General features: G+C 45.4%; 1 protein-coding gene across 1 annotated transcript in view; it reads right to left on the bottom strand.

Moving 5' to 3' along the window:
- The window catches only part of LOC110496810 (ephrin type-A receptor 7), a 254968-nt gene that overhangs the window by 99780 nt on the left and 130526 nt on the right, over positions 1 to 24662 (bottom strand). The window contains exons 4-5 of the mRNA XM_036952654.2: positions 4796 to 4951; positions 1896 to 2225 (exon numbers count right to left, since the gene is read on the bottom strand). Coding sequence (XP_036808549.1) covers positions 1896 to 2225; positions 4796 to 4951 — 486 coding nt within the window. The remainder of the gene's footprint in view (positions 1 to 1895; positions 2226 to 4795; positions 4952 to 24662) is intronic.

Genomic DNA, 24662 nt, shown 5'->3' with positions numbered 1-24662 from the left:
CCTTATCATTCAGGGGACGTGCTGCTGTAACTGGCAAGCTGTCTTTCCAGAGCGCGTACTGATGCTGTAACTAGTGAGTTGGTCGTCTCTTCTCTATTCAGTCTCGTGCTGATGCTGTAACTAGTAAGTTGGTCGTCTCGTCTCTCTTCAGTCACGTGCTGATGCTGTAACTAGTAAGTTGGTCATCACTTCTCTTCAGTCACGTGCTGACGCTGTAACTAGTAAGTTGGTCATCACTTCTCTTCAGTCGCGTGCTGACGCTGTAACTAGTAAGTTGGTCATCACTTCTCTTCAGTCACGTGCTGATGCTGTAACTAGTAAGTTGGTCGTCTCGTCTCTCTTCAGTCACGTGCTGATGCTGTAACTAGTAAGTTGGTCATCACTTCTCTTCAGTCACGTGCTGATGCTGTAACTAGTAAGTTGGTCATCACTTCTCTTCAGTCACGTGCTGATGCTGTAACTAGTAAGTTGGTCGTCTCGTCTCTCTTCAGTCACGTGCTGATGCTGTAACTAGTAAGTTGGTCATCACTTCTCTTCAGTCACGTGCTGATGCTGTAACTAGTAAGTTGGTCGTCTCGTCTCTCTTCAGTCACGTGCTGATGCTGTAACTAGTAAGTTGGTCGTCTCTTCTCTCTTCAGTCACGTGCTGCGCTGCATTCTGCTGTTATGTAAACGATTGGCTGAGCCTTGGATACAGCAGCCAGTATTGCTCCAAACGCACATCACTTGTTCGCTTACAGCCACGTAGAATTTCACCGAAAGGTGACTAGTTAACATCCCTGGTTATGAGGATAACTGAGTGAATCTAGAGTACGGTCACACACAGAGGCACGCACGCACGCAAGTACACACTCCCAAACAAACACATTTTCATGCATGCACACATGTACAGTACACACACTCCCTTACAAGCTCACACACACACACACACACACACACACACATATACAAGCTTGCACACAAATACACCACAAAAACATACCTGCTCCTTTACCAAATCATGAATATTGGAGTAAAACATTTGGTGTGAAGAAGCCACCGTGATAGCTCTCCTTAATGACTTCATGTGTGTGTGTGTCATGTGTGGCGTTCCATTTCCAAATGTGCATTAATACAAGCTCCATTCATAACGCATTTCATTTGCTTCCACTAATTAACAATTAGAGTACAAAACACGCTCTCACTTCGAGGGCTTCCATTTAGTCTTTCCTCTGCATATGCAAATGAAACACTTCATTTTTCCTTTTTCCCCACAGCAGGTCGATGTTTGTGAAATATCAGCCGGCGAATGCAGACAAGTTGAATAAACATGAGTCATCAAATGTGTGAGAATGTATGGAGTCTGGGTCGGTGGTGGTGGTGGTGGGGGGGGGGGGGGGGGGGGGTTGCTGGCTGTGTGTGACAAGGACACTTTGCTGAGTGCTTTTTTTAAAGCCTCTGGCTAATGGCTTTGTGAAGGGTGTGGATGAATATGAGATGGCCACACCGTGATGACGGGAATCTTTTAGCTAGCGCTGAGCCCAGGGTGTGTGTGTCATCAGTTCAGAGTTTGTGTACAGTGTGCTTTTGAGCACTCCTTTGTCCTCAGACGTTCGTGGTGTTTCTGATTTGAGGGTAAAGAACGAGAATCAGGGTGATGTACGCACAAGAATAGTAAACAAACAAAAAATTTGACCAACTGGTGACTTTTTGTTAGTCTCCCATAGGTCAAATGCTATTTCTAGGGGGTTTAGGGTTAAGGTTAGAATTAGGTTTAATGTTAGGAGCTAGGGTTAGTTTTAGGGTTAGGTTTTTCGGATTAAGGTTAGGGTTAGGGAAAATAGTATTTTGAATTGGACTGAATAACTAACAAGGTTAGTTATGCAAGACTGTGTGTGAACACAACTTCCACTGACCTGGCACGCTAGTTGACACGTTGACCTGTGTGTAGAACCTCTTGTTGGGCAGGAGCTCTGATACGCCATTGAGGGCCTCGACCGTCAACGTGTAGTTGGAGTTGGCCATGAGGTTGACCACGGTGACCGTGCGTTCGGTCAACCCACTCTGCTGGGGCATGAAGCCCACGCTGGCCCCGCACGGCTCACACTGCAGCCCCAGGCACCGGCGGCAGCCCACGCTGTAGGTCAGGTCCCCCCTGCCGCCAGTGTCCGTTGGCGCGCTCCACTCCAGGATCATGGTGGACTGCTTGAGGGTGTAGACCAAGTCTTTGGGAGGAGAGGGGGGGCCTGGGAGGGAGAATAAGTCACATTTAGTGCTCGTCTTATGGCCCCCGTATGATGTTTAAAAGTGTGAGGCATTTCTATGACATATGATTATTCTGTATGATGTACTTACTACCTACAGTGCCACAGCAGGTTTTATTTTGCCTTTATTTAACCAGGTAAGTCACTGAGAACACATTCTCTTTTACAATAACGACCTGACCAAGATAACAGCGATATACCGTGCAGCAAAGCAGAAAAGTGAGGACGTAACAGACTAGGCACCAGTACATCAGACATCAGTATGAGGGAATGTATTTGAATTCAGCATTAAAACCAGTGGCAACCAATTACTATCTGTAGTCCCATTCTCAAAGTGTAGCCCGCCCCAGAATGGTAGCTACGTGGTGTCATTGCGCTAGCACACATCTGGCTACGACGCCTACGTAATACCTTGATAGGATTGAGATGAGAAAGGGATTATGGGTGATGCATGGGGGGGAGAAGAACAGAGAAAATAAGACTAGCCAAAGCAACTAAAGCTTGCCTGGTCTAGATGAAATGTGTGTGTTTATGACGACAGAACAAAGGAGCCGTAAGTCAGACATGTATAATATGCTGCTCGCCGACCATCTTTATTCACTCATGCGATTTCTAGACAGTCCCTGATCTACGACCACCTCATCTTACGGCGGATTGAGAAATAAAATGGAGGGAAATCTATTAGTTATGGTGAAGTGTAATGCTGTGTGTGTATACTGTGTGTGTATACTGTGTGTGTGTGTGTGTGTATACTGTGTGTGTGCATACTGTGTGTGTGTGTGTGTGTATACTGTGTGTGTGTGTGAGTGTGTGTGTGAGTGTGAGTGTGAGTGTGAGTGTGAGTGTGAGTGTGAGTGTGAGTGTGAGAGAGAGAGAGAGAGAGAGAGAGAGAGAGAGAGAGAGAGAGAGAGAGAGAGAGAGAGAGAGAGAGAGAGAGAGAGAGAGAGAGAGAGAGAGAGAGCGAGAGATAAAGGACTGCCTATTAGTTATTTAAGTCAACAGTCATGGCTGGAACAAATGCCTTGTTTACAAACCGCAAATATGAGTCGCCACAGAAAAGGTGGTTCGTGCTCGCGGAATGAGAATCCTCTCTGTTATCAAAAGGTGAAATACGACGGGTGCATCTCAATAGTCCTACATAGCTTCCTCTCTTCACCTGGTAGGAGGTTCTGACAATGGTCAACCACACTCATGCGCACGCAGAACGGTCACTTTCAAGGCCTTGCGCTATTACAAGGCAAAGCCTTTACATTACGCGGGGCTGTAACCGTGCATGTTTCAACACAAGAACGGAACATAAAAGGTACTGGTCCATTAAAGGATATTGATGGTGGTGTGTGTGTGTGTGTGTGTGTGTGTGTGTGTGTGTGTGTGTGTGTGAGAAACACTTGTGGGAAAGTGACAATGTACACTATTTCTGTGGTAATAATGAACGTGCAGGTGTAGAGGGGCGATAAACGCGTCAGTGGGTGTATACTCTTTCCGTCTATCATTCCTTCACAACTCTTCTCAGTTCTCCTCCCCCTCTCCATCTGTCTGTCCTCCCATCTGCCTGTCTCCACCTCTCCACACAATAGCTTGGTGGAATCAGGAGATGGTCACAATTACGGGATCAATATTGTAATTAAATGTGGTAATTAAAGAGCTATAAATGCTATCCCCGACTGCCCCTGATCGATATGAAAGCACCGGGAATCAATATCGTGATTAAACCTTCTAATTACAGGGCTATAAAAATAAAAAACTGGAGCTGATCCGAGCCACGAATGAGCACACTCCATTTCTGCCCTCTGTATTTTATTGTCTGGTACACTATAGAGCATATTATTCAAGAAGCTTATTAGGTGGATTAAATCAGGTGGCGTGTGTGTATTTAACCATCAACACTACAGAGGGTTAGATCAATACGGCTGCCCCTGGCGATATGGTATGGAATTGGCCTTGAATGTATGTGCGTCTTTGGAGGGGGGCGTGTGGGGGGAGAGGAGGAGGGGGGGGGGGGGGGGGGGGGTGAAAAGAGATTGGGTGACCAAGTGGGGGGGGAAGGCTAGAGGGAAGATTTCGGTTGAGTGGAGGACTGATGGGTGAAGTATGAAGTGAATAGGGAAACGATAGAGGGATAAGGTGAAAGACGGGTGAAGGACAGTGGGATTGGGTTACCTGATGGATGGAGGGATGGGGTAGAGAGAGCGGGAGGGAGAGGGAATAATTAAGTGATGAGGTTAGGGAAGGGGAGGAGGGTTGAAGGGACAAGGTCAGTGGGAGGCATTATGGTCAGAGAGGAAGTGAAGGAGGGAGGGAGAGAGTGAAGGAGAGAGAGAGAGAGAGAGAGAGAGAGAGAGAGAGAGAGAGAGAGAGAGAGAGAGAGAGAGAGAGAGAGAGAGAGAGAGTGAAGGAGAGAGAGAGAGAGAGAGAGAGAGAGAGAGAGAGAGAGAGAGAGACACTGAGAAGAGGAATGACAGGGTAACATGGCTAGAGGAGAGGTGATATGACAGAGTGATATAGTCAGATGAAGAGTTGCATAGGAACAGGTGTGTATGAGCGCGTCTTACGGGTGCAGGGGGCGGAGGGGTTGTCCAGGGGGGTCCTGAAGTGATCCTCCTCACACACACACAACACTGATCCTTCCTCCTCAGCCACACTGTTGGCCGGGCACGGAAAACACTCCTGCTGTCTGGATGACATCTTGTACGAGCCAGGGGGACACGCTGAGAAAAAAAGATCAACATAAATATGCATTAAAAACACATTACACAGTATTATTATATCAGTTGGTGTATGTTTTAAAACTGCTGTAACGTGCTGATAATGATTTAGCGGCATGGGGTACATACATTCAAGCTAATTATGTCTTCTGGGAGAGAGAGAGAGTGAGCGAGGACTAGGAGGAAGGAGGGAGGGGGAGAGAGGAGAGAAAGAGGAGAGCATATGAAAGAGCTAGAGCAATTTCAAGAAAGCCAAAGGGGGGGGAGAGAGAGAGAGCGCAGGAGAGAGAGGGAGAGAGAGAGGGAGAGAGAGACACCGATTTTAGAAGGCGATATTTGATGACTCAGCAGAGCTGTAAGGCTGAACACAAACACATGATGTTGAGCCTCTAAGCTGAACATATGGTCAATGGAACTGGACCAGCTAGTCAGTACAGAACCAACACATGCTGTCCAATCTCTCTTCAGGCACCGAGCTGGTCAACCCCTCAACCTTTTTCCCCTTCTCCAATTTACTCTGTCATCTCCTCCCTTCTTTCTCGCGTGTTAACGGCTCCTTATTACACAACTCAACTGTTTAATTTGGGAGTGGGCGCACGGAGAGGGGGAGAGGGAGAGAGCGAGGCAGGGAAAAGAACGGTAGAAAAAGAGATCCGTTAGTACGGGCACGCACACAAACTATTTCCACTCTTTCTCACTGGGGTTCATTTTCCGCTTGCCATGCCAGAGCTCCGAGTGGTAATGTGTATGAAATCAGTTGAGCGCTGCTCTCCCCTCTGTCACCGGGTCCCCAACAACATTTCTACATTATCACCTTCAGCACGCTCTCTCTTCCCATTATGATCACCATCATATTCATCACTGCCGTTCCCTATCCTACTGCTAATGCACTGCGGTTAGATAATACATGAATGTGGCTGTGAAGACAACCCGGCCCCAGCCTCAACGATGTAACCGTGTCTGAGTGGAGGGTAAAGCCTGAATGGTGAATAGATGGTGGGTTTGGGTGTCACACACACACACACACACACACGTAGACGCAACGCACACAATTTAAGACACACATGCCTCGAAGTCACACCGATTAGCCCTTTCAAACTCCCCAAGCTGGGACTGATGTGAAAGCGTGAGTGTGTAGGGCGTAGCGGTGTCTGTAAGAACCTTGTAATCGTCTGTCTAATGTCTTCCATTACACTAACACCGAACAGCCTGCTTTGTAGAGAACCCCTCTTTGGCTACAGTGCTGCAGAGGGCGAAGATAAACATTGCTTCTGAAATGGCTGGATGTAGCTGCTCTGGCCATTTAGCATCTGAAATGGCTGGATGTAGCTGCTCTGGCCATTTAGCATCTGAAATGGCTGGATGTAGCTGCTCTGGCCATTTAGCATCTGAAATGGCTGGATGTAGCTGCTCTGGCCATTTAGCATCTGAAATGGCTGGATGTAGCTGCTCTGGCCATTTAGCATCTGAAATGGCTGGATGTAGCTGCTCTGGCCATTTAGCATCTGAAATGGATGGATGTAGCTGCTCTGGCCATTTAGCATCTGAAATGGATGGATGTAGCTGCTCTGGCCATTTAGCATCTGAAATGGCTGGATGTAGCTGCTCTGGCCATTTAGCATCGTTTAACATAATCTTTCCTCCTTCAGGTTTCTTCGGACTTTATATGGTGGTTGGCAACCAATTTATGGTGCATTACCACTACTGGACTGGAGTGTGGACCTCAGTTCATCTGATGCAGAAAAACTAATCCATGCTTTTGTCACTTCTAGATTAGACTACTACAATGCTCTACTTTCTGGCTACTCAGATAAAGCCCTACATAAACTTCAGTTAGTGCTAAACATGGTTGCTAGAATCTTGAATAGAACCCCAAAAAGTGATCATATTACTCCAGTTCTAACCTGTCTGATTTAAAGGTTTTACTGTTAACCTACAAAGCATTACATGGGCTTGCTCCTACCTCTCTCCCCGATTTGGTCCTGTCGTACATAACTAAGTACACTACGATCATAAGATGCAGGCCTCCTTATTGTCCCTAGAATTTGTAAGCAAACAGCTGGAGGCAGGGCTTTCTCCTATAGAGTTCCATTTTCACAGAATGGTCTGCCCACTGACACAGTCGCCAGGTGTACAGTGTTTCCTCCGACACGTTGGTGCGGCTGGCTTCCGGGTTAAGCGAGCAGTATGTCAAGAAGCAGTGCGGCTTGGCGGGGTCGTGTTTCGGAAGCTGCACTGCTCTCGACCTTCGCCTCTCCTGAGGCTGAACGGGAGTTTCAGAGATGGGACAGGACTGTAACTACCAATTGGATATCACAAAATTGGGAAGAAAAAAGGCCACAAAAAAGATAAAAATGTAATGAAGACTCATCTCTTCAGTAGGTCCCATGATGAAGTGTAGTCTGGCCCAGGGGTCGAAGGTGGGCGGAAAGGCACTGGAGCGACGAACCGCTCTTGCTGTCTCTGCATGGCCGGTTCCCCTCTCTCCACTGGGATTCTCTGCCTCGGACCCTATTACGGGGGCTGAGTCACTGGCTTACTGGTGCTTTTCCATGCCGTCCCTAGGAGGGGTGCGTCACTAGAGTGGGTTGAGTCACTGACGTGATCTTCCTGTCCGGGTTGGCACCCCCTCGGGTTCGTGCCATGGGGGAGATCTTCGTGGGCTATACTCAGCCTTGTCGCAGTGTAGTAAGTGGTGTGCGGATATCCCTCTAGTGGTGTGGGGGTTATAACCTCCCTGGTTGGCCCTGTCCGGGGGTATCGTCGGACGGGGCCACAGTGTCTCCCGACCCATCCTGTCTCAGCCTCCAGTATCTATGCTGCAATAGTTTGTGTTAGGGGGCTAGAGTCAGTCTGTTATATCTGGTGTAATTCTCCTGTCTTATCCGGTGTCCTGTGTGAATTTAAGTATGCTCCCTCTAATTCTCTCTCTTTCCCGGAGGACCTGAACCCTAAAACCATGCCTCAGGACTACCTGGCCTGCTGACTCCTGGCTGTCCCCAGTCTACCTGGTCGTGCTGCTGCTCCAGTTTCAACTGTTCTCCCTGCTTCGTGTGAGAGCGAGCGAGCGATTCGAGAGAGACCGAGAGAGATTCGAGAGAGCTACAGCAGAGCCTGGACCTGCTAGAGCAGTACAGTCAGACCTCGGCCCGGCAGTAAACCCCCAAAAGATCCAGATCTCAGGGAATTAGACCAAAGTTCTCAATTGGTTCACAAAACCTGTTCTACTAACACACTGAAGCCTCAAGACCAGAGCATCCAATCAATCAGAATAAAACAAATTACATTGCTTATTGGAAAACCAGCACAAAGCAAAATGCAGTGCTATCTGTCCCACCATTGCAAACTATTTGACCATGGTTACTGATCAAAACCTTAGAAAAACCTTGACAAAGTACAGGCTCAGTGAGCACAGCATTGCCATTGAGAAGGGTAGAGACAGGAAAACCTGTCTCCCTGTAGAGGAAAGGCTGTGCAACCACTGCACAACAGCAGAACCTGAGACGGAGCTATATTTCCTGACAAAATGTAAAAATATGTCATTTGCCCAAATTTGAAACCCTTATTCAAGGTTTCAAAGACCTCTGGTGAGAGTAGGCTACCCGTCCTGTTGGGGGAGAACGCAGAGAGCTGTGGGTTGGCAGCGCACTACATTGTTGCCTGCCATAAGTTGAGGGACAGTGTCTGACAGGCCAATCAACCTGCACATGTCCTCTACTGTATGCTTATTTTGACCCTTGGTTATTGTTGTCTTGATGACAACTTTGATTCTTATTATTTTAATATTGTAAATATCCAAAGTAAGCGTTGGCAATATGAATATTGTTATGTCATGCCAATAAAGAAAATTGAATAGAAAAATTGAGAGAGAGAGAGAGAGAGAGAGAGAGAGAGAGAGAGAGAGAGAGAGGGAAAGAGAACATGAAAGAGAGAAAGAGGAAAGAGAGAGAGAGGGAAAGAGGGAGAGAGAGAGAGAAACGGCACACAGCTGGGCCAGAACAGCTGGCTGCCCAACTTATCAATTTGTCCTGCGTGCTGTGCAAGAAGCTTGATTAACCGGGACATGGAAAGTCTATCTACCACACACACACACACACCTCCTCAAGGTGTAATAACACTGATGTATAACGGTGGGTCGTGCCAAGTCCCTCTAGGGGAGAAGAGAAGACGCAGCACAGCACACAGGGAGGAGGAATAGAGAGAGCCCTCGGCTAACAGCACGTAAGCACAGGGAAAGATCAAAAGGAAAGAGAAGTGAGGGAAAAGGGGTCATGCACAGCTCAAGCAGAGAGAACGAGTGGGAGAGAGGTAGAGAGTGAGTCGTCAGCACACCAGGATAGAGAGAGAAAGATCATTCTGTTTCCTGAAGTTGTAATAATACAGGCACTGTAACGCTGAGCTCTGCCAACTGCCTGGTGGCTAAATATACAGATACTGTCTAGTGAAGAGAAAGAGATGCTTAGCAGCATCTACAATGCCAGTAGTGGAGGATGTTATGGAGGAGGCAGTCACACAGAGGGAGCGGTAGAGGGGTCAAACGCACACCCACACACACCACTGTATTCACATTGCTGTCAATACTCCTGGACGGGTTGGCACTGGTGTCCATTTTCCAAGCCGTTAGCAAGGAGCCCTTGGACTGTACACTGTGTAGTGGTCCTCTGTCGCTCAGTTGGTAGAGCAAGGCGCTTGCAACGCCAGGATAGTGGGCTTGATTCCCGGGACCACCCGTAGGTCAAATGTATGCACGCCTGACTAAGTCGCTTTGGATTAAAAGCGCCAAGCTAAACGGCATATATTATTCCAAGCTGTTTGCTAATGCTAAGTCAAAATGTGGCTGCCTACACACACCACGCAAAACAAAACAGAATCATTCGATGGGTGACAAATACACACAAAAAAAGAGCAACCATATTTATGGTTTTTATGTTTGGTTTCAGGTGAATAGCTTTACAAATGCCCTGTCTTTCACATTTCAGTGCTCCCCCCTCACCCCGTCTCCCCTCCCCCCTCTTATCTTTCTCTCCCTCACTCTCGCTCTCATTGCACATTAATAAATCATGAAGCACTTAATACAGTAAATGCGAGCAATGAATTGTTTCTGTGCCTTTCTGACAGGAGGTATTAATGAATATTAATGAGGCTAAAAGAGGTTTGCTTTGCATACGCACACACGCCAAGACACACACACACACACACCCAAGCGATACACACACACCAAATGGCCGTCATTATTTCAGGCCATCATTTTGCTCTGTCTTATATTCAAATGTCAGGGTTAGATTTGCAGGCGGAAGGAGGGATGGAGGGAGAGAGGGGGGTGGAATCAATAATTTATGGCCCCATATTCAGATTACTTGCTCTCTGCTGCTAATGCTAATTGATGAATGGGATAAATCACCATTCCGGGGGGAGGAAGAGGGACATTTTAAAGGTCCTGGGGATCAAACAGACAGATGGCTGGGGAGGAATGACTGATCACAGTCACACCTAGTGCTAATGGAGGGGACATGCTAGATGTAGCACTGTACAATGACCGCGGCCACGCATAACCCAACCTACAGTCTGGCTGTCACCGGGACAACGAGCGAAAGCCGCCATGTTCTCAGCACAAACCGGCGGCTACAACACAGCAGATCTCTAAAGCCGCAACGATGACGTCGCAAACCGTGCTACGTCATCCACACGAGCAGCACCTTCCCAATCAAACGATGACGTCACAAACCGTGTTACGTCATCCACACGAGCAGCACCTTCCCAATCAAACGATGACGTCGCAAACCGTGTTACGTCATCCACACGAGCAGCACCTTCCCAATCAAAGAGGATGGCTGCTGAAAGACATCATCATGGTAATCAAAGGCCTTTCCAAACAGCCTGGGGGAGGGAGGGGGGGGGGGGGGAAGAGAGACCTATTGCCACAAGAAAAGGTCAACCCGTGAAGAACAAACACTATTGTAAATACAACCCATATTTATGCTTATTTATTTTCCCTTTTGTACTTTAACCATTTGTACATCGTTACAACACTGTGTGTGTGTGTGTTTATATATATATATATATATATATATATATATATATATATATATATACACACACATATATAAATAAAAATATGACATTTGTAATGTCTTAATTCTTTTGAAACTTCTGTATGTGTAATGTTCATTTTTATTGTTTATTATCTACCTCACTTGCTTTGGCAATGTTAACATATGTTTCCCATGCCAATAAAGCCCCTTGAATTGATATCTATCTATCTATCTATCTATCTATCTATCTATCTATCTATCTATCTATCTATCTATCTATCTATCTATCGCGAGCGAGAGCACACACAAACACACACACACACACAGGTTCTGAAGGGAGATGCCGTTTACAAAGTTTAAGACTCCTACTTATACCTCCTCTCCCAGACTCCTCTCGTTTCTCTCCTCCCTACCTCCGCTCTAACTCACCTCCCCCACCTCTCATCTCAGTCTTTACGCTACTCTACTTTGATGACACAAACTAAGTCCAGGAGAGATACTTAGTGTAAAGAGACAGATCTAGATGAAAATCTTTCAGGAGATGTCTCCCACAGACACCTACACCGTATACAACCCCCCTCTGACTGGTACAGTGGAAAGACAATGGCTCTGCCACACCTCATGTCCCTGTGAGAATGACCTTAATACCAGTAGACAGACTTTTTGCTCTCGGAGCCGAATTGAACATGAAAGGCTTTTAAAAACAGCCACACGTTTGTTAAATCACTGGCATTAATCAATTGTGCAACACCATACGCATATGTGATATGATTCATTTGACAAAAACAACATCTATACAACCACACGTGGATACAATGCATTTAAAAATCATAGAGGATAAAACTAAAAAAAAGCATAGAAACGCATTTCCATTGTGGTCCTCTTGTTAACAAAATACATAAATACATAATTCATCAATGAACAACAAATGAAAGGTGGAAAATGAATGGAGTTGAGGCAGTTTGGTAAAGTCAGTATGGCTTGAGAGGAGGGTGCGTTGATGGTACAGTACAGCCAGGGAGAAAGCCAGTCTGTCGGACAAGCCAGGAGCTTCTTCAGAGGCTCGTGGCTTTGTCCGATGTTCTCAGTTCCTTGGTAGGTAGCCGATCCTCCGTAGGTCGCCTCTCCTCCATTCCTCCGTAGGTAGCCGATCCTCCGTAAGGTAGCCTCTCCTCCGTAAGGTAGCCTCTCCTCCGTAAGGTAGCCTCTCCTCCGTTCCTCCATCGGTAGCCGATCCTCCGTAAGGTAGGCCGATCCTCCGTAAGGTAGCCGATCCTCCGTAAGGTAGCCGATCCTCCGTAAGGTAGCCGATCCTCCGTAAGGTAGCCGATCCTCCGTAAGGTAGCCGATCCTCCGTAAGGTAGCCGATCCTCCGTAAGGTAGCCGATCCTCCGTAAGGTAGCCGATCCTCCGTAAGGTAGCCGATCCTCCGTAAGGTAGCCGATCCTCCGTAAGGTAGCCGATCTTCCATAAGGTAGCCGATCTTCCATAAGGTAGCCGATCCTCCGTCGCCAACAGTGTAGAACCCACCTGGGTGATGCTTCGGCTGCAGTAAAGCGGCAGAAAATCAACCACACGTTAGCAGTGATCAGGAACAGTCCCTCTGCCTCTCGGACATCTCAGACACTGCAGTCTCCACCTTCTAACCCGCAGGTGAAACAAAAAAGCCGGAGCTGCTGCTGCGTTACATTAGCCATCCCGCTAGCCAGGAAAGGCAAACAAACGGACTGAACGTCGTAACTTTGACATTGAAGACCACAATATTTATCTGAACAAAACAGATATCAAAAATAAAAAGCTCATTATATATTTTTTAAACACTTACAAATGCTTAAATATTTACAAAATGTACATGTACATGTCTGCCTAGGTGACCTCACAGCACCATGCCAACCACAGAACTCTGTTCATTTAAGCAATAATGCCCAAGGAGGTGTGGTATATTGGCCATATACCACAAACCTCCGAGGTGCTCTATTGCTATTATAAACTAGTTACCAATGCAATTAGAGCAGTAAAAATAAAGGTTTTGTCATACCCGTGATATACGGTCTGATATACCGTGGCTGTAAGCCAATCAGCATTCAGGGCTCGAACCACCCAGTTTATAATATGAAGCAGAATTGTGGCTTTGGACAAAACACATCAAAGGCTAGAATAAACACTGAGAAAAGTTTCAAATCGGATGTTGATGAGAGATAGATCTCGCTAGACATAATCTACTAATGTAAATCCACCCACTCAGTCGCTCTCCCTCCCTTTGTCACAGCCTCCTCTATGCCTCACACTTTCTTCCTCCCACTACCCCCCCGTCTCTCATTTCCCTGGGCTTATCTGCGTGTGGTGGAACAATGGGATGATGGCAGACGAGGGCTTCAATTACAGGATATTACACCGCTCTTCTTTCTCCTCTCATCCCTCTCTCCATCCTAATCACACTAAACAATTACCGGGGCCTTCAGTATAAAGAGGGATGCACTCATTTTGGTTCTCTCACCCCCTCTCTCTCTCAAACTTTCCATCAGTCCTTATCATGCTCTTAATCTCTCGCTTTACCTTTTCCCACCCCCTCTCCATCTCGCTTTCTCTCCCCATCTTGCCCTTTCCCTCTTTCCAACTCTCCATCTTTCTGTATAGCATTCCTCATCAGTACCAGTCATTGTTGGCTACAGCCCCAGCCATCCCATGCAGTCCCCGCTCACTGAAGGGCTCTTTGTGATATCCCCCTCTCCCCTCTCCCCTCGACCTTCATTCAACGTTCCATTCATCTATTGCTTTCCAGACCCATCTTTCCCTTGCTTCTACTCCTCCATCCCTCAGTCTAACTCAGTCCCTTCATTGGATTAGAGATCATCAAGAGAGCTCCATGTTCTTATGAACAGAGTCCTGGACTGCACATCTTAGCTAAATGGCTCTGCCCCCCCCCCCCCCCCCTCTACGCTCCATTCATTTGTTCATGCCTCCCTCATCCATCTATCAGTTTCCCATTTTAAAGCATCTTTTCATTTGATAAGTGTTCTTATCTATCCATGTAGCAGAGGTCCCTGCCGTCTTTGGGCCGAGTCAATGTGTGTGCGTCATTCAATATTTTCCCTTCATCTTTCCCTACATCAGATCTAGCCTTGTGTCTGAGGAGGGATTGGCTATGACATCTCCGGGGTGTGTTTGTGTCCCGTCTCTCTGATGGATTGCTTCCATTTAGCCTGGCAGCCGGGCCATTTGTTTCACATTCTCAACCAAGTCTGATCACGCACACACACTTCCTCACTACTTACGCCATTCTCACACACACACACACACACACACACACACACACACACACACACACACACACACACACAAATGTGCGCCAAAACCAAATCAGAGTTGCAGTAGCCCTATATGCAAATAGACCATTGCCATATATGGATCTGTACCATTTACTTTTAACTGGACTGTGTTTACAGCATGAGCGGTCGTGAGTAGATGCGCTTGTTTTGAGATCAAAGCGAGAGCTGCATGTAGCCACGTGTGCACATGTAGTTCATATCCTTTACTATTTAGTGAGTTATTAGCCTAGTTATAGATCATTTGTAGTCGGCAATAGGGGAGTGATTGCTTCCTACAAGAGCACAAAACGTGTACATTTCTAGCCATCTTTAAAAAGAGAGTCAGGTAAAGAGCACGTTTGTCTTAAAGGGGAAGTGTTGTAATAGACACAGAGGGCAAGATGGGCACAGTGTGCAGCAGCAACCCTAGAACCCTGTGTCTGTGTGTGTGTACCTTTATGTGTGTGTGTGTGTGTGTGAGACACAGCAGGGAGGCAGGTCTCAGTCATTTACATGGCAATTTCAGGTTGAGCGCCTGCGAAATGAGATCCAATCGGAGATGCTCTTTTTGACAGAAGCTCTGCCATATGTGTCTGTGTGTGTGTGTGTTGGTCTAGCTCCAGCCCATCAAATATGTTGACTAAAAATACTATTGCTGAGATTGAAGATGGGCCAGGCAAAGACGAAGCCCATCGATTTGTCTCACAGAGGAAGATTATGCACGCTGCTGTAAGTGAAGCCCCACTTCTCGTGATTTCCAACGGCAATATCCAATGTCATCCACCGGCCTTGTTGTTGCACATAACACATACGAGGGAGTAGCATGTCTACGCCTTGAGCAATAGTTGAGAAGGATGGAGTCGTACGGGGAATGTTTGACTCGAGGAAAACTTGAGAGAAAAATTAAACAAAAAGAACACACTGAAGGAAGGAAATTGTAAAAACTTAAAACCCAGCAAAGCGTACCTCAAGACCACAGCCGTAATACAATGAGACGCGCTACCTCCCAGTTGACATTCTCAAATATTCAATAATATATGCAAATGGCGTCGCTTGTATTCACGCCGCGGAAAGCATTATGAAAAAGTGTGCACACACACACACACACACACACACACACACACACACACACACTCGCCCATCTCGCTTTCTTACGCACCAACCCCAGTCGAACAGACCCGCTTTAAAGCTGTCGATTCCTAATGAGCTCCGAGAGGATAAAACAGAAGCTAAAATGTATCATTATTTCAAACGGACCAGTTTCTTTAAGCCCGTGACCCAGAAACGGCCCCAAACATTGACAAATGGATTCCACGACAAACGACGAGACCGGGAGATGGAAGCTTCTGACCCTGATTGGACAGGTTTCCAGGGCAGGGTAATTGATTCAAGGATAAGGTGAGAAGAGGACAGCCTTGAAAGTGTGCTGTGACACTTTCAGTTCTAAGAGTACAGACGACGCAGGTTCAGATTCACGACCATCATACCCATCAGGACCTCCTCCAAAAGGAGAAAAAACGAAAACACAATAGCATAGAAATAAAAGAGTATGTCTGATCTGGCTAAGTATGTTGGTTAACGGACACCGTTTATCAAGGACTGGAGAATAGAGCAGGCAGCTTTACATTGTTTCTTTGTTGGAATAACCAAACATCTTTTTATTGATCCCGCCCAAAAATTAATTAGGGGGGGGGGGGGGGGGGTCAGTCAGCTTTAATATTGCAATTACGTCTGGAAGCTCTAAATCGGTCTTTAGCCAGGTTGAATGTGCAGTGGGGCAGACAGACACAGTGCATGTAATAATCGTAGCAGTATTAGTAGTAGACGTAGTGATTCCACATCGTATGGGCTGTGGGCCTCGTGGTCTGTCTGTCAGTTAGTCTTTGTGAAGATCAATGGAGAGGAGGTCAGGGATTATCACAGCTCTGGAGCTGAGGGAAGAGATCTGTGAATAAGTAATTTAGAGTGTGTGTGTGTGTGTGTGTGTGTGTGTCTCTCAGAGTGTGTAAACACTTTATCTTAAAGGTCAAAAGGCTAGTAGTACACACAGGGCCAGGCTAACATATGGACAGAGGTCTTCTCGGTCGGCGAGATGCTACCGTCTCCCCTGAGTGCACTCAAGTTCACCTTTGACCTACATAGACCAGGGATGTAAGGACGCCCACAAGTGACTCGCATAATGTGTCATTACTACTTCAACCAACACCGACCCTCCCACACGCACACACTTTGCCCTCCCTTTCAGCATGACAACACCCTAACATGAATGAGCCCTTGCCCAGCTGTCTCGCTCGCTCACTCACACACACACACACACTTAACGTGGTTTGTCAGGCCCGCTGTTTGAATAAAAATAGGCCCAAAACACAATCAGGGGCCGCAATTAAGCTGTGAAGGTAAAACACAGCTGCCTTTATTGTGTTATTAACAAACTCTTCTTTCATTAATTTCCTCTCCTTCTTTCCATTTATTCCTTAGCAGCCTGTCTGCCTTTTAATTAAGACACACAAGATGGCGTCGGGAGGAGTGTGCAGAAGTCAAGCGATTAAGAGAGAGAAAAAGAGGGGAAAAGAAAAAAGAGGGGAGGGAAGTAGGATGGAGGGAGGGAGAGGGGAAAAGGGAGAGGTAGGGGAAAAAATGAAGTCAAGCATTTAAGAGAAAAGGAGATGACGAAGGAGGAGGGATAAAGCAGGGGAGGAGCAGGGGGACCATGTTGGAGAGGAGAGAAGGGTCAACAGAGAAGATGTTATTTCCTCTACATGTGCTGAATAACACCATCTCTTATACTCAAACAACCTTCTCTTGAATTTTTTTATTTACGACTACACTGAAAACCCAGCATTTTATCAGCAAATTATCATTCGGCAAATGAGAATGGTATGTTATGTCAGATCTGGTGTTCATTAGGGCTGGGAATTGCCAGGAACCTCACAATATCATATTATCATGATACTTAGGTACGATGTGCAATGTGATTCTCATGATTGTACTGTATTCCAAACAGATTTCTCACCATATGTCTGTTGCAGAGGGACAAGAGAGAGCCATGAGAAAAACTAGCTTAGATCCTGTTTGGTTCTGAACAAACAGCGTAAAACTCACTAGTCAAAGCTAAAACCAAGTTTATTCACCCACTGGGTCAAACAGCTGCATAAGACAAAGACATGTTTGCACAGGCACATATATTTATACCCTCCTTCTAGTTCGGCGTCTCCTCCAAGCACCGCTAGACAGCCAATACATCTCTGTTGCTAGGTAGGAACTTAAGTGGTGACTGCTCCTTCTCACTGCATCTGACCTGACCTCGGCCCACATTACTCACTCCTCCCTAATCCACGGCTATCCAACCTCATCATCGGCTGAAACCGGACTGGTTACTCTTTGCATCTCTCCATAAGGATACATGAGATTTGACAATAAGATTCGATAGAATGTAAACTTTCTAAACTCAGTAGATTTCCATACATCCAGCTCTAATATGGTAACATGAATCATTTCCATACATCCAGCTCTAATATGGTAACATTAATAATTTCCATACACCCAGCTCTAATATGGTAACATGACTCATTTCCATACACCCAGCTCTAATATGGTAACATGAATCATTTCCATACATCCAGCTCTAATATGGTAACATGAATCATTTCCATACACCCAGCTCTAATATGGTAACATGAATCATTTCCATACACCCAGCTCTAATATGGTAACATGAATCATTTCCATACATCCAGCTCTAATATGGTAACATGAATCATTTCCATACATCCAGCTCTAATATGGTAACATGAATCATTTCCATACACCCAGCTCTAATATGGTAACATGAATCATTTCCATACATCCAGCTCTAATATGGTAACATGAATCATTTCCATACATCCAGCTCTAATATGGTAACATGAATCATTTCCATACATCCAGCTCTAATATGGTAACATGAATCATTTCCATACACCCAGCTCTAATATGGTAACATGAATCATTTCCATACACCCAGCTCTAATATGGTAACATGAATCATTTCCATACATCCAGCTCTAATATGGTAACATGAATCATTTCCATACATCCAGCTCTAATATGGTAACATGAATCATTTCCATACATCCAGCTCTAATATGGTAACATGAATCATTTCCATACACCCAGCTCTAATATGGTAACATGAATAATTTCCATACACCCAGCTCTAATATGGTAACATGAATCATTTCCATACACCCAGCTCTAATATGGTAACATGAATAATTTCCATACACCCAGCTCTAATATGGTAACATGAATCATTTCCATACATCGAGCTCTAATATGGTAACATGAATCATTTCCATACATCCAGCTCTAATATGGTAACATGAATCATTTCCATACACCCAGCTCTAATATGGTAACATGAATCATTTCCATACACCCAGCTCTAATATGGTAACATGAATCATTTCCATACACCCAGCTCTAATATGGTAACATGAATCATTTCCATACACCCAGCTCTAATATGGTAACATGAATCATTTCCATACATCCAGCTCTAATATGGTAACATGAATCATTTCCATACATCCAGCTCTAATATGGTAACATGAATCATTTCCATACATCCAGCTCTAATATGGTAACATGAATCATTTCCATACACCCAGCTCTAATATGGTAACATGAATCATTTCCATACACCCAGCTCTAATATGGTAACATGAATAATTTCCATACACCCAGCTCTAATATGGTAACATGAATAATTTCCATACACCCAGCTCTAATATGGTAACATGAATAATTTCCATACATCCAGCTCTAATATGGTAACATGAATAATTTCCATACACCCAGCTCTAATATGGTAACATGACTCATTTCCATACACCCAGCTCTAATATGGTAACATGAATCATTTCCATACATCCAGCTCTAATATGGTAACATGAATCATTTCCATACACCCAGCTCTAATATGGTAACATGAATCATTTCCATACACCCAGCTCTAATATGGTAACATGAATCATTTCCATACATCCAGCTCTAATATGGTAACATGAATCATTTCCATACATCCAGCTCTAATATGGTAACATGAATCATTTCCATACATCCAGCTCTAATATGGTAACATGAATCATTTCCATACACCCAGCTCTAATATGGTAACATGAATCATTTCCATACACCCAGCTCTAATATGGTAACATGAATCATTTCCATACACCCAGCTCTAATATGGTAACATGAATCATTTCCATACACCCAGCTCTAATATGGTAACATGAATAATTTCCATACATCCAGCTCTAATATGGTAACATGAATAATTTCCATACACCCAGCTCTAATATGGTAACATGAATAATTTCCATACACCCAGCTCTAATATGGTAACATGAATCATTTCCATACATCCAGCTCTAATATGGTAACATGAATCATTTCCATACACCCAGCTCTAATATGGTAACATGAATAATTTCCATACACCCAGCTCTAATATGGTAACATGAATCATTTCCATACATCGAGCTCTAATATGGTAACATGAATCATTTCCATACATCCAGCTCTAATATGGTAACATGAATCATTTCCATACACCCAGCTCTAATATGGTAACATGAATCATTTCCATACACCCAGCTCTAATATGGTAACATGAATCATTTCCATACACCCAGCTCTAATATGGTAACATGAATCATTTCCATACACCCAGCTCTAATATGGTAACATGAATCATTTCCATACATCCAGCTCTAATATGGTAACATGAATCATTTCCATACACCCAGCTCTAATATGGTAACATGAATCATTTCCATACACCCAGCTCTAATATGGTAACATGAATAATTTCCATACATCCAGCTCTAATATGGTAACATGAATCATTTCCATACACCCAGCTCTAATATGGTAACATGAATAAGGATACTTCAAGTTAGAATCCAACAATCATGGAAATAAGTGCTGAAAACTAATCGTCTCCCTGTTTAAAAAGAACATGGGAGAACAAGCTACGAACAAAACAATATACCGATATGTAACGGTGTCAATCCCCCCCCCCCCAATCACTAGTATTTGTGTCCCCTCTCACCGTCTCTCCTCCATTAGGGCGATGGACCAGACGTTTTAGCCTATGGAGTAAAGCGAATCAGATATGACTCCTGCTGTAAGTGATACAAGTAGCACTACTCAGACCAGAGCAGGTGGTCCCAGACAGACCGCCAGACTGGCTTTAATAAAGAGTCATGGAGGCTAGAAAAGCATGTACCAGGAAGTGAAACTGTCGGAGCTCGACTGAAATAGGTGCCGGTACTCTTTGTAAATTAGGCACAGGAACTCAAGCAGTAGAACATTTGAGGCGCTGGTACTCAGTTCCGATGAGCACAGAGTGAAACTAGTCCAAATCAGGCTGGACACATACTTTAGACCAGTCACAGTCAGCAAACTGTTTCAAATGATTTTATCTTCAAGGACGGGCCATAAAAATAAAACACCAGATTGTAAAACTGAGCTGGAATGAAAATAATTACCAGAATGTGCAAAAAAAAAAAATACAATCAAAATCAAAGAAAAAATTGTGCAAACCGTACACTCTCCAAACCAACTCTTCAAATGATGTATAAAAAGTGTAGAGGTCAGCGGCGGTTCACACACTCTATCCATATTGTTCTAGTTGTGTGGGTGTTTGTGTCGATTTCTTCATCCCCCAGAGCGGTTTCTGAATCTCTCAATTCACCTCTGTCTCTCGCTCCCTCTGGGCTAAACTTCAGTCCTCTTTGAGCACTCCATCGCTCCGAGCAAGGCTGCTTAGTACCTCAGAAAAAAAGAATCCCTCTTTACTTTTCAATCCACATCGGGAGGATCACTAACTGGCAAGAAGAGAACAGTGATTGTGCAGACGTTGTATTCAACTTCTGTACACCACATGCAGTATTGATCGCAGGTGGTTCAACATGGGTTATTGCACTTCTAAACTTAACACTAGTTGAGAATTCGAGGAAACGTTTGGGTATTGTAGCAGCCTCTGTGGTAGAAGAAGCTGTTGATGAATTTATCACCCACAACGGGTGTTTGAGAAACTGTAATTAAGGTCTTTCTATTGAATTTTTAAGAAAACAGATGTTTTTTAACTGCTGCTTTGTGGAATGATACACTACATGACCAAAAGTATGTGGGGACACCTGCTCGTAGAACATCTCATTCCAAAATCATGGGCTTTCATAGAGTTGATTCCCCCTTTGCTGCTTCTGGGAAGGCTTTCCACTAGATGTTGGAACATTGCTGCGGGGACTTTGCTTCCATTCAGCCACAACAACATTAGTGAGGTCGGGCACTGAAGGTGGGCGATTAGGCTCGCAGGTGTCGTTCCAATATCTGGGGCGGCAGGTAGCCTAGTGGTTAAAGTGTTGGGCCAGTTACCGAAAGAGTTGGGGTTGAGGTCAGGGCTCTGTTCTTCCACATCGATCTTGACAAACCACTTCTGTACGGATGTCTTGTGCATGGGGGCATTGTCAAGCTGAAACAGGAAAGGGCCTTCCCCAAACTGTTGCCACAAAGTAGGAAGCACAGAATCATCTAGAATGTCATTGAATGCTGTAGTGTTCCCATCACTGGAACTAAGGGACTCAAACCATGAAAAACAGCCCCAGACCATTATTCCTCCTCCACCAAACTTTACAGTTGACACAGTGAATTGGGTGGCGTTCTCCTGGCATCCACCAAATCCAGATTCGTACATCAGACTGCCAGATAGTGTAAAGTGATTGATCACTCCAAAGTCCAATGGCGGTGAGCTTTACACCACTCATGGTGATCTTAGGCTTGTGTGCGCATGGTGATCTTAGGCTTGTGTGTGTGCTTGTGTGCTCAGCCATGGGAGCTTCATGAAATGGATTTCCAACGAACAGTTCTTGTGTTGACGTTAGTGAGTGTTGATACCGCGGACAGACGATTTGTACGTATTTCTTGCTTCAGCACTCGGTCAAGTTCTATGAGCTTGTGTGGCCTACCACTTCGCGGCTGAGCCGTTGTTGCTCCTAGATGTTTCCACTTCACAATAACAGCACTTACTGTTGACCGGGGCAGCTCTAGCAGGTAAGATATTTGATGAACTGACTTGTTGGAAAAGTGGCATCCTATGACAGTGCCACATTGAACGTCACTGAGGTCTTCAGTAAGGCCATTCTATCACCAATGTTTGTCTATTGAGATTACATGGTTTAGTGCTCGATGTTATACACCTGTCAGCTAAGGGTGTGGTTGAGATAGCCAAATCAACTAACTTGAAGGGGTGTCTACATACTTTTGTATATATAGTTACTTCAAAACAAACATGTTTACCCCCCCCCGATGTCCTTGCAATAGAACAGCAGGACATTCCTCTCCGTTTCATCAACAAAAACTAAAACAATAACAAAGGCGCTGGGCCGAACAGCGGCGCTGACTCGCCTTATGCAGACTCCAGCTTTGACTGTTCAGTGGACTCAACCGTGATGAACATGTGTCCGTGCTATGAGAACCCAGATGAGTGAGCTTCTGTTATAGCCCTGAGGCCTCACTGTCCTGGTTCGTCCACCCCTGACTTACCCTGTTCTATCCTCCACTAAGTACCCTCCCATATGGCAGTAAAGGGACGTCCGCCACTGTTCTTACAGACTAGATTATAACGAGGAACTAAGTCTTTTGGGGTGGAATTCAGGAATGAGAAACACAGCTATCATTCACACAAAAAAACAGACTGTGGACTCTCGCGTGCCCACACACATGCAAAATGCGCACCGCTGACAAACAAATGTGCGCACGCGCACCCCCACCCCCAGGGAGGAAACTGATTGGTTTCTCATCAAGCCAGACAAAGGAGGTCATTATACACAAGTCGGGAGATTGCCAAAAATCCCATCAATTGTCCTTCACCTCTACTTCTCCCGCTGCATCTTGCCCCCCCCCCTCCTCTCTCGCTCCCCTCAATCCCTTCCCTTCATTCCTGTCGTCCGACCCTCATGTTCCCTCTAACCCCCCGTTCCCTTCACATTCTATATCCGCCAACACTTGCCCTCTCACCACGTTCCTCCTTCCCTCCCTCCTTCCCTCTCTGACACGCAGTATCAGTCAGTCAGTATGATCCTTCACACAGACCCACACTGGGGCAAGAGAGTGCGCTGGAGCCCACCTGCCCAGTTCAAAATCAATAAGCGCTGGACTTTAGTACATACCAAAGACATCCTGGCTATAATGCAGAAAAAGAACCAGCAAGCATGTTGTGTTGTTAACCCTGCTGCTACAGATACTGACGGTAGACATGTTGTGTTGTTAACCCTGCTGCTACAGATACTGACGGTAGACATGTTGTGTTGTTAACCCTGCTGCTACAGATACTGACGGTAGACATGTTGTTAACCCTGCTGCTACAGATACTGACGGTAGACATGTGTTAACCCTGCTGCTACAGATACTGACGGTAGACATGTGTTAACCCTGCTGCTACAGATACTGACGGTAGACACGTTGTGTTGTTAACCCTGCTGCTACAGATACTGACGGTAGACATGTGTTAACCCTGCTGCTACAGATACTGATGGTAGACATGTGTTGTTAACCCTGCTGCTACAGATACTGACGGTAGACACGTTGTGTTGTTAACCCTGCTGCTACAGATACTGACGGTAAACATGTGTTAACCCTGCTGCTACAGATACTGACGGTAGACATGTTGTGTTGTTAACCCTGCTGCTACAGATACTGACGGTAGACACGTTGTGTTGTTAACCCTGCTGCTACAGATACTGACGGTAGACATGTTGTTAACCCTGCTGCTACAGATACTGACGGTAGACATGTTGTGTTGTTAACCCTGCTGCTACAGATACTGACGGTAGACATGTTGTTAACCCTGCTGCTACAGATACTGACGGTAGACATGTTGTGTTGTTAACCCTGCTGCTACAGATACTGACGGTAGACACGTTGTGTTGTTAACCCTGCTGCTACAGATACTGACGGTAGACATGTTGTTAACCCTGCTGCTACAGATACTGACGGTAGACATGTTGTGTTGTTAACCCTGTTGCTACAGATACTGACGGTAGACATGTTGTTAACCCTGCTGCTACAGATACTGACGGTAGACACGTTGTGTTGTTAACCCTGCTGCTACAGATACTGACGGTAGACATGTGTTAACCCTGCTGCTACAGATACTGACGGTAGACATGTTGTGTTGTTAACCCTGCTGCTACAGATACTGACGGTAGACATGTTGTGTTGTTAACCCTGCTGCTACAGATACTGACGGTAGACATGTGTTAACCCTGCTGCTACAGATACTGACGGTAGACATGTGTTAACCCTGCTGCTACAGATACTGACGGTAGA

The sequence above is a fragment of the Oncorhynchus mykiss genome, chromosome 18 (genome assembly GCF_057628025.1).
Source record: "Oncorhynchus mykiss isolate SJ-2025 chromosome 18, ASM5762802v1, whole genome shotgun sequence".
Lineage (NCBI taxonomy): Eukaryota > Metazoa > Chordata > Actinopteri > Salmoniformes > Salmonidae > Oncorhynchus > Oncorhynchus mykiss.
Note: the sequence above shows the minus strand (reverse complement) of the source record. Positions and strands in the feature narration are given on the sequence as shown.